The sequence below is a fragment of the Scyliorhinus torazame genome, chromosome 12 (assembly GCF_047496885.1).
Source record: "Scyliorhinus torazame isolate Kashiwa2021f chromosome 12, sScyTor2.1, whole genome shotgun sequence".
NCBI classification, from domain to species: Eukaryota; Metazoa; Chordata; class Chondrichthyes; order Carcharhiniformes; family Scyliorhinidae; genus Scyliorhinus; species Scyliorhinus torazame.
This window is the reverse complement of record NC_092718.1, coordinates 75,470,914-75,486,192: the sequence shown is the minus strand read 5'-3', so window position 1 is coordinate 75,486,192 and position 15,279 is coordinate 75,470,914. Positions and strand designations below refer to the sequence as shown.

At 51.0% G+C, this 15,279-nt stretch overlaps 1 protein-coding gene across 4 annotated transcripts in view; it reads right to left on the bottom strand.

Moving 5' to 3' along the window:
• LOC140386490 (histone-lysine N-methyltransferase 2B-like) overlaps positions 1 to 15,279 on the bottom strand; it is a 310,024-nt gene that overhangs the window by 40,057 nt on the left and 254,688 nt on the right. For all 4 annotated transcript variants that reach the window (XM_072468882.1, XM_072468880.1, XM_072468881.1 and 1 more), the window contains exons 27-28: positions 5,552 to 5,755; positions 660 to 3,729 (exon numbers count right to left, since the gene is read on the bottom strand). In XM_072468882.1, the coding sequence (XP_072324983.1) occupies positions 660 to 3,729; positions 5,552 to 5,755 (3,274 nt within the window). The remainder of the gene's footprint in view (positions 1 to 659; positions 3,730 to 5,551; positions 5,756 to 15,279) is intronic.

Genomic DNA, 15,279 nt, shown 5'->3' with positions numbered 1-15,279 from the left:
AAGTGAACTCCAGCTCCCGAGGCTAGGGTCAGAGCAACTGGGGTTGTTCTCCTTGGGCCGAAGGCGGTTGACTGGGAGATGTTTGATCGAGGTGGATGAGGTGATGACAGGTTTAGGTCAGATAGAAAAAGAAAAGCTGTTACTGTTAGCTGGGGGGTGGGGGCACTTTATCACCTTGTTTGCGTGAGTTTCCTCCGGGTGCTCCAGTTTCCTCCCACAGTCCAAAGATGTGCAGTTAGGTGGATTGGCCATGATAAATTACCCCTTAGTGTCCAAAGATGTGCAGATTAGGTGGGGTTACGGGGATAGGGCAGGGGAGTGAGCCTATGTAGGGTTATCTTTCAGAGGATCGGTATCGAATTGATGTGCCGAATGTCCTCCTTGTTCACTGTAGGGATTCTAAGTAATAAACTTTCCCGAGGAATAGGACGCGAAGAGTGATGGTAGAAGGCTGTTCGAGTAACCAAGATTGGTAGGTAGTTTAATAGTGTGGAAGAGGGTGGTAGATTACAGGAAGATATAAATGGGTTAGTCCGGTGCCCCATTGGCTCCCGGAGCATTCCTAACATTTTTCCGACTGCTCTTCATTGGCGTTGTCCCCCGTTCCTGGCTAAGATTCTCTCGCCCGGCCCAAGACAAGAAACAAGACACAGGTTTACCCTAAGGAAGTGGGGGGCTGGACCTTCGGAAGATCCTCCAGGACCTTGCGCTCTGTCCCAAACTGATCCACCCAAATGTGTGAGGTTTTCTGCTTCTTGACGTGGACCCTGTCGGAGGACAGGAAGGCGTGTTTGAGTCCGGAGGTAGGCTGGGTGGAGTACTGATCTGGCGGAGAAGTAATGGTTTGCAAACTGTTCCTTTGGCTGCCTGCCACACTTAGCGTCTTGACGTTGATGCTCCCAACCTTCGCAGCATCGAGGGGCTTGGAACTTGGCATTTGCTGGCTGCTAAACCCCAGCACCGGGGCCGGTATCACTTGGACCTTCTGGGGGCCAGCCACCAGGCTCGGAGTGGCGCTCTGGGAGATCGGCACAATGCACGTCATCTGCTGCTCCCTCCGAGTGAATACAAGGTTTCCAACGGCCCCCCGGCAGTCCTGGGCCAGGAGCTGCGCGGCGCCAATGTTCAGGGGCCCCTGGCTGACAAGCTGGCCAGTCATCGGGACGCTGCTGGTGGCCAGCACTGGCCCGCCAGGCTGCACCGACACCACGTTGAGGATGGACGAGCCGATGGCCAGTGACGGGACGTCAGGCGGCCTCAGCAAGGTCACGGGCCCCGGGGTGCCCACCAGGACTGCACTGTAGTTCTGCTGGGTTGGCTGGTTGATGTAGACCACCTCGGGCTTGGAGAGCTGAATAATGCCGGCCAGCCCCTTCTGCGGTGGGTGGTCGAATGCCTGCGGTGCCCGGGCAATGGGCAAGCCCGTCCGGCCGCCGGCCAACATGTCCGAGGGGAACTTTGCAGCTACCATGGGCGCCACCAGCTTGAGCGGAGTCTTCAGGTTCTGAACTTTGCTATCCGGGACTGGTGCATTTCTGGATGCTGCGCTGGCGGGGGCTTTGCCAAGGGCAATGGGCTGCGATATTGGCTTGGGACCCTGGCCTGGAGGCGAGCCGGACTTGGTAACGCTGTACTCTGCGGCGGTGGCAGTCTTTGGCTTCCCCATCTTGGCAAGATTGTCCTGCACACTCTTAAGAATGACCATGTGATGCCCGTGTTTGTTCACCAGGATCACGCTCTTTGGAGCGGGGTTCTGGGCTCCCCCCGGGCTTTCCTTCTCCGTCCCCTGGTCATCCAGCTCTGGCGCCTCCGCGGCAAGGTTGGCGCACACTCTCTGAATCTGGGGGGGCTCCGGGAAGTGGGGGTCGCCGTCTGGAGGCTGGGGTGCCCTTTCTTCGGGGCTGTCCTGAGCCGGGCTCTGAATCGGCCCCTTTTCGTCGCTGGCTGGTGTTGATTTGGCATGTGCAGCCTGACCCTCTGAGGTGATCGTGGGGCTTCTCTTCTCTGAGGAGACGTGGTTGTTCTGTACAGTAGAGGGCGACATGGTTCGGAGGTCATGCACAGCAGGTGGCGGGTGGTCCACCTCTGTCTCTTTGGCACCAGGGCTGCCCAGATCTGGGCTTGGCTGCAAGGACAAAGCAAAATTGGTTCTGGCCTCGGGTGGGGCAGGGAGCTGCAATGCCGCCCCCGCCTCAGTACCTTCCCCTGCAGTCGGCATGCTCGAGGAATTCTTCAGCACAAAGTCCATGATCTCCGAGGGGAGGATGTTGCCCAGCTCTTCGGTGATGCCATCGGGTTCTTGCGCCCCTTTGCCAGGAGTGGGTGAGGCTTCCCCATCCTTGGAGGCTGACCCTCCATTGTGGTCTGCACTCCCCGTCCTGACGAGGGGCTCACTGCCTGCGTTCTCCGCCTCGTCCCGCGCCGCCCCCTCCTTGCCGCCCTCAGCCCGCGTCCCGTCTTCCACAGTGGTGACTCCCGCCCGGCCCCCGTCCTTGGCAGGCTTCTGACCGGCCGGCCGATCCGCTGAGTCATCCACCCCATCGAGCTGGTCGATGCGGGGGACCTCCCCGTCCAGGCTGAAGCACTCGGACGCCAACTGATCCATCACCTCCTCAGTCACTACTGTGCGAGCAAAGTTGTAGTAGTTGTCCAGGTCGTCGTCCGAGGTGTTGGCCCCGTCGTCCACCTCCTCAGTCACGGCGAGCAGCTCGACCGGCCCGGGGTACTTCCCCTTGCAGGATCCAGTGCCCGATTCACGCTGATCGCCCACAATAATCTGGGCCCCGTAATGCAGCGTCTGGTCCTGGTAGGACTCGGTCAGGATTGTCTCGCCCTGCGCACCGCAGGCTAGCAGGTTGGGAGAGTTCAGGACCGACACAATATCAATGTCAATGGAGTCAAAGGGGTGGTCGCCATCATCCAGGAGGGAGGCCACCTCCCCTGCATCTCCCCTGCCCCTATCCGGGCTGTCTCCGGCAAAGCCGGGAGCCAGCAGCTCAGCGGCACTCAGCGGGCAGGGCAGCTCGAGCGGGTCCTTGCCCGGCGACGACCTCCTGTGTACCACAGGCCGCCCGCTCAGCTCAGAAGCCTCCATCCTCCTGATGCCAAACTGCCCGTAGGTCTCCACGATCTTGGGCTTGAGGGGGCCTTGCTGTTGCTGCCGGGGTCCCGCGGGCAGTCCCGGACCCGTCTTCCTGGAGCTGAGAGATCTCCCAATCTCGCCGTCCCCACCGCTCCCCTCCTCCTCCCCCTCCTCTCCTCGGGAGGGTTGGCTGGCTGTAGTATCCCTCTCCAGCCCATTGCGTTGGATGAGACAGGGATCTGGGGACGGTAAGCCGGAGGCAGGGAGAGAGGGAGGGCACGAGTCGCCCGGTGGCCGGCTAAAGGAGTCGGCGAGTCCCGTCTGCTTGCCGGCTGAGCTCAAAGGGGCGCACGGGCTTTCTGATTTCCCACTGCGCCTGTCCATCACGGCGCTCAGTGTCCCGTCGCAGAAGGAGGCGTTGACCAGCTGGTGAGACAGGGAGATGCCATCCTTGGTCCTGAAGGAGTGCGAGGTGGCCGGGGCCCTGGCAGTAGCCCCCACAGACCGAGGTGGAGAGGTAACCTTGCTCCTGGGTGCAGGGTGGTGGGATATCAAACTGTGGCGCCTGAGCACCACTGAACGACGGTTTGGAGAGATGGCAGGGTCACTGACGGTGAGGATGTGATGAGATACAGAGGCCGGGCTCCCTGAAAAACACAAGAGGACGACAGCTCAATTAGAACAGGATCACTCTCTGGGTAAAGAAGTTTCTCCTGAATTTCCCATTGGATTTATCAGTGACTATCGCATATCGAGTGCCCGAGTTCTTGTCTCCCAACTCCCACTGACACAAGTGGAAACAGCTTCTCTTCATTGATTCTATTGAAACCCTTTCCCAATTTTAAAGACCTCAATCCAGTCATCCCCTCAGCATTCTCTTTTGCAGAGAAAAGACCCCTTACCTGTTCACTATTTCCTGATTGTCATAACCTCTCAGTTCTGAGCTCATCATTGGAAATACCTTTTGCACCTTCTCCAAAACTTTGATAACCTCCTCATAGTATGGAGACTGGAACTTTGCACAGTTCTCCCAGTGTGGTCTAACAAAGGCATTTGGAGACCATAACTGTGCACATGCTTCAAGTGTGGTCGAACCAAGGAATATGGAGACGGGAACTGTGCACAGTGCTCCAAAAGTGGTCTAACCGAGGGATACGGAGACCAGAATTGTTCACAGTGTTCCAAGTGTGGTCTGAGCGATACAGAGACCAGAACTGTACACTGTGCTCCAAGTGTGGTCTAACCAAGGGATATGGAGACGGGAACTGTGCACAGTGCTCCCAGTGTGGTCTGAACGAGGGATATGGAGACGGGAACTGTGCACAGTGCTCCCAGTGTGGTCTAACCGAGGGATATGAAGGATATTGGGACCGGAACTGAGCAGATTGCTCCGTGCCTCTATTTATAAACCTAAAGATACCGGATGCTTTATTACCAACCTTCCGAACTGGCCCTGCCACCTGCAAGAATTTGCGTTGGTGAAACCCCAGGTCTTTCTGCTGTTGCACCCACTTTAGGAGTATAGGATGTACATTATACTGATTCTCATTCCCCCCACCAAAATGCATCACTTCATACTTCTCTGTATATTGCCTCCCTGAAGTCTGTTACTACATTTTAGAGTACTGGACTCTCTGTAAATTGTGCAATATGCCCCAGGGCAGGCGGCGAAGCACAGGGAGGAATACCATGAAAAACATGATGGAGGTGTCTATGGGTATGGACCATTTAAGGATATGGTGATGGGGGGATATGAAGAGAGGGGGTAGGAGGAGGCTCATGTGGGGCAGGAGCACCATCACAGAGTAGATGGACCGAATGTCCTGTATCTGTGTTTTTGACTTCCTGACCCCTCCCAAGCCTGCCCACCATCGACAAGGCACAAGTCAGGAGTGCGATGGAATGCTCTCCATTTGCCTGGATGAGTGTAGCTCCAACAACACTAAAGAAGCTCGACAACATCCAGGACAGAGCAACTTGATTGGCACCCCATCCACATTTGCTCCCTCCACCACTGACGTACAGTGGCAGCCATGTGTACTCATCGACAAGATGCATTTGCAGCAGCTCACCAAGGCTCCTTAGGCAGCACCTTCCAAACCCACGACCACCACCATCTAGAAGGACAAGAGCAGCAGCTGCTTGGAAACCCCACAACCTGGAGGCTCCACTCAAAGTCACTCACCATCCTGACTTGGAAATATATTGGCCATGCCTTCAGTGTCACAGGGTTAAAATCCTGGAACTATCTCCATAACAGCAGTGGGTACACCCCAAGGGACGGCAGAGATTCAAGAAGGCGGCTCACCCACCACCTTCCTGAGGGGCAATTAGGAATGGGCGATAAAGGCTGGGCCCAATCAGCTACGTCCACGAAAAGCGTTAAACAAAATTCAATGCAATCCAACATGGCGAAGATCCACGCCAATCTTCACAGTTTGAAAAGTGACCCAGTCTTGGTCAACTTACCAGGAGGCGGGAGGGGCCGCGAACTCCCTGATGACCATCGGGAGCCAGCGGGGAAACTCGGGGTCTTGATGCGGCTGCAGGGGAGCGTACGAGGAGGGGGCAGGGGTCCGGCTTTCTGGCCCCCGATGAAGTGGCGCTCGGGTGAGCGCGGACAATCCGTCCGATCCTTCCCGGCAGCTTCCATGGCGTCAGCGTCACTCACATCTGTGGAGGGGTAGAGGAAAAAGGAAAATCAAAGCAAGGAGGTCAGAGCAGAAGAAAAGCTGCACCTTCTCCCCACATCAGCTCGAGAGCAGGCAACAGAAAATTACAGACAAGCTAAAGGTTACTGTGCCCCACCCCCGCCAGTCTCACACTGCAAGAGAGCACTACCAGAAGGGCAGCACAGTGCTCACAGGAGTTCTACACTGCTTCTGTTCAACACGTCAAGATTCAATCACTTGAAATGTCCATTTTTCATGTTTTACTGGACTTGGGGCTTTTCGGCAAGAAGAGGGGTGGGGCGGGCAGGGGCACGTGGTTAGGTGAGAGAAAATGGAGCAACATATGCCTTGATGTGATGCCCCAGCCAATGCAGTGGTGGGCAAGACTCGATGGACCGAAGCAGTCGCATTTCTCCAGCACCCATCACCCCCTTGCGACGGCCCAAAGCGTCTCACAGCCGGTGTAGTTCTTTGTTGGACGTGAGATCACTGCTCTAAGGCAGAAAGTGCAGCAGTCACATTGGTGATGACACAAGACTGGAATCTAATCGAGAGCTTCAGGGTATTTCTTTTAGAGAATAACAGATACCCGGGAGTGAATTACAGACTGGAATCTAATTGAGGGGTTCGGGGTGGTTTATATATAGAATAAAAGATATCCGGGACCGAGTTACACATACTGGATTCTAATTGAAGGGTTTGGATGGTTTATATGTAAAATTGCAGATACCCGGAAGTGAGTTACAACTGGAATCAAATTGAGGGGTTTGGGTGGTTTTTATATGGAATAACAGATACCTGGGAGTGAGCTATCGACTGGAATCAAATCGAGGAGTTCAAGGGGTTTATATATAGAATAACAGATACCCGGGAGTGAGTTACAGACTGGAATCTAATCGAGGGGTTTGGGGTGGTTTATATATAGATTAACAGATACCCGGGAGTGAGTTATAGACTGGAATCTAATCGAGGGATTCGGGGTGGTTTGTATATAGAATAACAGATACCCGGGAGTGAGTCACAGACTGGAATCTAATCGAGGGGTTCGGGGTGGTTTATATATAAAATAACAGATACCTGGGAGTGAGTTACAGACTGGAATCTAATCGAGGGATTCGGGGTGGTTTGTATATAGAATAACAGATACCCGGGAGTGAGTTATAGACTGGAATCTAATCGAGGGGTTTGGGTGGTTTATATATAGAATAACAGATACCCGGGAGTGAGTTACAGACTGGAATCTAATCGAGTGATTCGGGGTGGTTTGTATATAGAATAACAGATACCCGGGAGTGAGTTATAGACTGGAATCTAATCGAGGGGTTTGGGTGGTTTATATATAGAATAACAGATACCCGGGAGTGAGTTACAGACTGGAATCTAATCGAGAGGTTTGGGTGGTTTATATATAGAATAACAGATACCCGGGAGTGAGTTACAGACTGGAATCTAATCGAGGGGTTTGGGTGGTTTATATATAGAATAACAGATACCCGGGAGTGAGTTACAGACTGGAATCTAATCGAGGGGTTTGGGTTGGGTGATGTTCTTTGTGTTGCTAATTCTAGGATGGTTGGTGTAGTGTTCACAAAGACCACAAATAGCTTTTAAATTGAACAAAGCTATAAATTTATTCACACTACTTAATTGGATTCGACACTTACTCCTATATAATAGTTGATAATAAACATATAATCTACACTCATCGACTACTAATCTCTACACTATAACATGAAGTACGATCTGCTCTCACTCCACTATCTTTCCTTCAGTCTGTCCTCCAGCTTTCTCCTCAACCTCTCACCCACAAGGCTTAGCATTGATGCCTTATATAGTTCTACATCTAGCTCCCTCTAGTGGTTGATTTGGACATAACATTAATCCTTCCAGTTTTTTTACATTATGATAATATCACATCCCCTTTCTTTGGAAACAAAAAAGTTATAAACTTTGTAACATTTTTTCTTTGAACATTACGTCAGCGAGCATGAATCATCAACTTGTTTTTACATTCAGTTGCAAAAATAAACGTTAAGTCACATTGGTGATGACAGATGAATAGTTATTACAGTCATTCCAAATTTAATCTTTTGGTGGTTTCCTTGTTCTATTTGATCTTCTCAAGTGGTTTTGTCAAAGTATGCAAATTATCTTCAAAATTGTCTTGGTGCAATGGTGACAATGAGGTATTAGGAACGTCAAGGTTTTTGAAAATGGCATCCTGAGCAATAATGTTCTGAGTTTGAGATGGAACTTTTTCTTTTATTTGCAGTAATGCTCTTCTCTTTCTTCTAAACATCGAACCTTGTTCAGTCTGAACCAAATACGATCTTGGTGCAACTCGTCTTAAAACTTTAGCTACATGTTGCCATCCACCATCAGGAATTTGTATACAAATGTAGTCTCCTTCTTTTAACTTTGATAAAGATTTTGTGTGCTTGTTGTAGTAGTCTTTCTGTTTTTGTTTTTGTAACTGTAGGTGGTTGTATATTTCTTGATCATTCATATTCTTAATCGCGATCTCTGGTAACTTGGTGCGAATTTTTCTTCCCAGCAACATCTGAGCAGGCGCCAAACCTGATGACAATGTGGTAGCTCTGTATGTCAACAGTGCCACAGATAAATCTTTGTTGTCATCGAGTGCTTTGCTGAATAGTTTTTTTTACTATTCCTCCATCTTTCTCTGCTTTGCCATTATATTGGGGGTACAATGGGCTTGATGTGAGGTGATTAAAATTAATAACATTCTGCAAATTGTATCCATTCCCAGTTGGTGAAGCAAGGACCATTGTCAGAGGCAGCATGTAATGGAATTCCATGGCGAGCAAAAACAGATGTTGCTGCTCATATTACAGATCTCGTCGTTGAATCATGCAGCGTGATCACCTCGGGATAGTTGGAATAGTAGTTAATTATGACTAGATAGGCATAACCTTTAAAGTAGAACAGACCCATAACAACTTTCGGTCATGGATTGGTGATGAATTTATTTCCTTCCAAGCTTTCTCTGCATTGCACAGATTGATGCATCTGACAAATGCCGCATTGCTGCACATCATTATCCACATCCTTACTGATTCCAGGCCAGTACACAGATTGTCTTGCTCATCTACGACATTTTTCAATACCTTGGTGACCCTGTGTATCTGTTCCAAGATACCCTGTCGGAGGCATGAAGGAATAACTATCCTGTCTCCTTTGAGTAGGAATCCATTAATTACTGTGAGGTCATCTTTGAGACTGCGAAAAGCAGAGCAACACCCATTGGGCCATCCTTCTTTGAGGTATTTGCTTACCCTTTGGAGTGTCAAGTCTTTTTCTGTTTCTTCTCTTCTGATTTGTAGCTTATTATCAGACACTGGTAGCATCTCAGTAACAAATGAAGCTTGTGCTTCCACAATGTGCACTATATCTAAAACCGTGGTATCAGTGCCATTTGTAGCTCTTGACAAGGTATCAGCAACATAGGCTTTTCCTGACTCTTTAAGCTGGTCATTCCAAGTCTCGGTTGTGTGCATCTTTTCAACTAGGTTTAATCTATCGCAAACATCCACCCTAAGTAGCAATGATTTTCATTCCACTATTTCAAAGTCGATTGGCATTTTGATGTTGCCATTCCAAACAATGAGACAGCAGGAACCTCTCGTGGCTATGGTATTTCCATTATAGTCGGTTAATCGGCAGGTTGATTTCTGTATTTGTGATGTACTGTATGCTTGTCTTAAATTCTTTTTGGTTATTAAATTTGAGTGTGTTCGACTTCCGCTTGTGACCATGGAGTGATTGGTCACATAAAGGGCCGTTCCTGTTCAAAGTCACAGAAAAGGGCTCTTTTTACCCAGATCCGGGTGGAATTTTGATGAAAAGGCGTAGATGAATGTTAAAGGAGTAGTTTACTCTTGGAATGGTATGTCTTCTGATCACCGGACCCGGCAGAAAACAGAGAGAGGTTTGACTGGAAAGTTGAAACAGTCTTGTGCTTCACAGTCAATTCCAGCATGCAGGCGGGGGAGGGGCAAGCTGTAACACGCCAGATACAGGAACTGATGACTTTTATCAAGGAGGAATTCCATAAACAGAGGAAAGAAATGCATGAGGATCATGCAAAGGCCATTGCAGAAGCTGTGGCACCCCTGAAGAGTACTTTGGAGCGGATGGAGAGGTGTTTGGAGGTGCAGGGGTCACAGATTCGGGAGACTGAAGGAGTGATCTCGGACCACAACGATCGTTTGGTGGCTCTGGAGGCGGAGGTGGGGCTCCTAGGAGACCTTTATAAAACGCTGAGGGCAAAGGTTGAGGAGCAGGAGAATACCTCGAGAAGACATAACCTGCGAATAGTGGGCCTGCCTGAAGGAGTGGAAGGTGTGAGTGCCACGAGGTACGTCTCGAGGATGCTGGTGGGACTGGTGGCAGAAAGGGGTGCTAGAGAAGTCACCTGAAGTGGACCGAGCGCATAGGTCTCTGAGGCAAAAGCCTAGAGCTGGGGAGCCGCCACGGACGGTGATCGTGAGACTCCATAAATTTGTGGAGAAAGAAAAAATTCTACGGTGGGCCAGGGAGAAGCGACTGGGAAGGAAATATCGTCCGGATTTATCAGGACAGTGGAGCCGAGTTGGCAAAACGGCAGGCAGGTTTCAACAAGGCCAAGGCGGTGTTGTACCGGCGGCAGATCAGGTTTGGGGTGCTCTACCCGGCAAAATTATGGGTGACGTTCGGAGGCCAGGAGTATTATTTCGACGCTTCAGAAGCGTCCGAAGACTTCATTAAGGAGCATAAACTGGGGGAGAACTGAGTGGACAATGCTTGGGAACCAGGGTGCTGGCACTTTGTAATGGTCGGCAGCATGTTTGAAGTGGGTGTAGAGATTGGGGGATTTTCGTCTTTTTTTGTGGGGGGGGGGGGGGGGGGGGGTTTCTGGTCAATGTTGAGATTGTAAGGGGTTGTAGGGGTGAAAAGGTTATGTGGGGATGGATGTTCCCATCCCCCCCCTCCTGTTTTATGGGACTGTTTGTGTTTAACATCTGTTTTTGGAGAAGGCTACCTGGAGTTCAGGAGAAGTCCTTGTTTGGGTGGGGGAGGGTAAGGCCAGCAGGAGGCCTTCTTCTTTGAGCTGGGGGGGGGGGGTCATTAGGATGTGCCTTTGGGAAGAGGCAGCTGTGCTAGCAGGTTATGCTGGTGAACGGAAGTGAGGTGGTGGGGGAGAAGGGGGAAAGGGGAAAGAAGAAGGGGAAGGGGAAAAGCGGAGCGGGGGGGGGGGTTTCTGCGACATGGCAGGGGGTGAGAGATGACATGGTCAAGGGTGAAGAAAGGGGCCATCTGGGATGGGCTAGGTACAGAGTGGAATTAAAGGGGCAGGAGTTAAGTGGGGAAGATGACATGGTAGAGGGGATTGGAGGCGCAAGCCTCCGGTAAGGTTGGTAACGTGGAACGTCCGGGGACCGAATGGGCCGGTTAAAAGGTCGCGGGTGTTCGCGCACCTCAGGAGCTTGAAAGCGGGGGTTGTCTTTTTGCAGGAGACACACCTCCGTGTTAAGGACCAGGTTAGGTTAAGGAAGGGGTGGGTAGGGCAGGTTTTTCACTCGGGCTTTGATTTGAAATAGAGGGGTGTGGCGATTTTAATGAGCAAAAAATGGGATTTGTGAGTGTGAAGGAAGCGAGGGATCCAGGTGGGAGATATGTGATTGTAAATGGGGTATTGGAAGGGGCACTGGTAGTGTTGGTAAATGTGTATGCCCCAAATTGGGATGATGTGGGTTTTATGAGGGGGTTCCTTGCAGCAATCCCGGATTTGGCCACGTACCAGTTGATCATGGGAGGAGATTTTAATTGTGTCCTGGAGCCGAGGGTGGATAATTCGAGCCTCAGGTCGATGGGTAGGGTACGAATGGCAAGGGAGCTGGGGGTGTTTATGGAGAGGATGGGTATGGTGAATCCATGGCGCTTTCAGAACCCAGGGGGAAGGGAGTATTTCTTCTTTTCACACGTCTATAAGGTGTATTCGAGAATTGATTACTTTGTAGTGAGTCAGGAGATTTTGGTTGGGATGGAGGGGGCAGAGTATGCGGGGATAGTTATCTCGGACCATGCGCCCCACTGGCTGGATATTCGGTTCAGTACGGGCGAGAGCAAAGGCCGGGGTGGAGGTTTGACTCGGGGTTGTTGGCGAATGGAGGTTTTTGTGATCAGGTGCGGTTGGCAATTACGGATTATGTGGAGTTCAATCAGAATAGGGAGGTGTCGGCGGGCATTTTTTGGGAAGCACAGAAGGCAGTGGTCCGGGGAGAAATGATCTCATTTACAGTTCGTGCGAATAAGGAAAGGAGGACGGAACATGACCGCCTAGTGAGTGAGATAGTGGAGGTGGACAGGGAACATTCGAGCGTGCCCACCGTGGAGGGATTGGCGAGGAGGAAAAAGTTGCAGGGGCAATTTGACAGGCTGACAATAGGGAGGGCGGTAGGGCAACTGCGTAGGGCAAGAGGGGTGCAATACGAGTATGGGGAGGAGGCGAGCCACATGCTGGTGCACCAGCTGCGGAGGCAGGCTGCGTCCAGGGAAATATTGAAGATCCGGACTGGGGATGTGGTGTCAGAGCCAGGGAAGATAAATGAGGCATTTAGAGAGTATTACCAGGGACTTTATGAGGCAGCCCCAGTAGGAGAGGAGGGGGACATGGGGTGGTTTCTGGACGAGCTGGAATTTCCCCAGGTGGAGGAAGCAAAGAGGCAGGCGTTGGAGGAGCCCCTGCGACTGAAGGAGGTGCTGGATAGTATCGGGGTATGAAGTCGGGGAAGGCCCCTGGGCCGGATGGGTGCCCAGCAGAATTTTATAAGGAATTTGCAGCAGACCTGGCACCACATCTGTTGGGGGTGTTTAATGAAGCACTGGAGAAGGGGGAGTTGCCGGAGACGATGAAGCAGGCAGTAATCACACTAATCCAAAAAAAGGGAAGGATCCGATGGAATGTGGGTCGTATAGACCCAAATCACTATTGAACACGGATGTGAAAGTATTGGATAAGTTGTTGGCGGGGAGGATGGAGGATTGTGTCCCGGGGTGGTTGCAGAAGATCAAACAGGCTTCGTGAAGGGCAGGCAGCTCGTGAGTAATATAAGATGGCTGTTGAATGTGGTGATGAATCCGTCGAGAGCTCTGGTACCGGAGGTGGTGGTGTCCATGGACGCGGAGAAAGCATTTGATCAGGTGGAGTGGCGGTACTTGTTCGAAGTTTTGGGAAGGTTTGGGTTTGGGCCGAGATTTGTGGCACGGGTGCGGTTGCTGTGTGTGGCGCCAAGAACAAGGGTGAGGACGAATGATATGTGCTCACGAAGCTTTGACTTAAACAGGGGTACGAGGCAGGGGTGCCCGCTGTCGCCGCAGCTGTTTGTGCTGGCCATAGAGCCATTGGCGATGGCTCTCAGGGGGTCGGCAGAGTGGCAGGGGATAATGAGGGGACAGAGGGAGCATCGGGTGTCGTTCTATGCCGATGACCTCATGCTGTATGTTTTGGATCCGTTGGAGAGTATGGGAAAGATTATGGGCCTGCTGGGGAGGTTTGGAGGGTTCTTGGGATACAAGCTGAATGTAGGGAAAAGCGAGGTATTCCCGGTGAATGAGCTGGCACAGCGGGCTAATTTAGGGGGATGCCATTTACGGTAGCGAGGGATAGGTTGAGATACTTGGGGATTCAGGTAGCGAGGGAATGGAGGAGGAATCTTGTAAGGGGTCTAGTTTGAGGGCTATGGTGACGGCAGCATTGCCAATGGCTCCGAGTAGATATTCAGGGAGCCCAGTGGTGCAGTTCACGGTGAAGATATGGAATTAGCTGAGGAGGCATTTTAGGGTGGAAGGGAGGTCGGTGCTAATGCCGCTGTGCGAGAATCATGGGTTTGAACCGGGGGGGGGGATGGATAGTGCATACAGGAGGTGGAGAAAAGTGGGGCTGGTCAAGGTGAGGGATTTATATTTGGAGGAAGGGTTGGCCAGTCTGGAGGAGCTAAGGGAGAGGGTAGAACTGCCGAGGGGTAGTGAGTTCAGGTATCTACAGGTTAGGGACTTTGCACGAAAGGTGTGGAAGAGGTTCCCTAGATTGCCGGGATACACCCTGCTGGAGCGACTGCTGCTTCTGGATGTGGAAGGGGAGGGAAGAACTGGGGATATACATAAGGGGCTGGGGGAGCAGGGACACGAGCGGATGGTGAAGATCAAGGAGAAATGGGAAGCGGAGTTGGGAATGGAGATCAAGTGGGGAGTATGGAGTGAGGCACTGCGAACGGTAAACGGGACCTCCTCTTGTGCAAGGATGAGCCTGATACAGTTTAAGGTGGTGCACAGGGTGCATATGACCAGGGCAAGAATGAGTGGGGTCTTTCAGGGGATAGCAGATGAGTGTGAGAGGTGTGGGCGGAGGCCAGCAAATCATGCGCACATGTTTTGGGGTTGTGAAAAATTGGGAAGATTCTGGACGGGAGGGTTTGCGGTCTTAGCCAGGATAGTGGAGGAGAGAGTGAACCCAGACCCTTTGGTGGCGTTATTTGGGGTTTCAGAGAAGCCGGAGCTCATGGAGAGGAGGAAGGCCGATGTCTTGGCCTTCGCCTCTCTGAATACACGGCGACAAATTTTGCTGGAGTGGCTGTCGGCATCGCTACCGGGGATAGCAGCATGGTTGGGTGACCTGTACGACTTCCTGTGGTTACAGAAGATAAAGTATGAGTTAAGTTTGAGAAAAGGTGGGGATGTTTATGACCGTGTTTGAGGAGCTGTTCGTCGCAGGAGGAAGGGCGGTGGGGGGCGGTGAAAAAGGAGAAAAGTCTGTACAAACTGTATAGTTGATTGTTGGAAAGAATGTTTCCCGGAGTGTTTATTTGCTGTACCCGACTTTGATACAAGTTTGAATAAAATGCATTTAAAAAAGATTTGTGTGTTTTCATGTATCTATTTTAAATGGAATATCGGAGCCATTTATATCAAGTAGTACAGTCCACTCTTTAATACACTTTGAGAGTTGTTGTACTGGTTTGTTATCACAGCCCAGTGCATTAATCCGAGTAACTGCATCAACCATGAAAGTATCCTTGAACGTGTATAAGGAGGAATCTTCATTATCATTTAAGATATTTTGTCTTTTTTCTTCACTTTGAACACTTGGGATCTTCTTGTAGTCATGGTAGGATTTTTAAAATTTGGTTACTGGCGTAGCTGGTGGGAAACGGCACTATGCCGCAAAGTGATTGAATTTGCAACAATTGGAACATTGTTTGCCTTTTGCCTGACAATTTGTTTTCCTGTGGGCGTGGCCACAGCGCGTGACATCATCACGCTTGTGATGTCACTCTCAAAATGGCCACCAGCCATTGTAGTTTTCTGTGCTGCGACACAGCATTAATGACGTCGGCCACGTTTCCAGACTTCGCGCCTTTTTCGTTTGCCCTGAACTCCACATATTCAGAGGATGCTTGTTCACCGGCTTTGCACATATTAAGCGCTTCATCGAGCAGCAAAATCGGTCATCTCAGCATTTTTCCT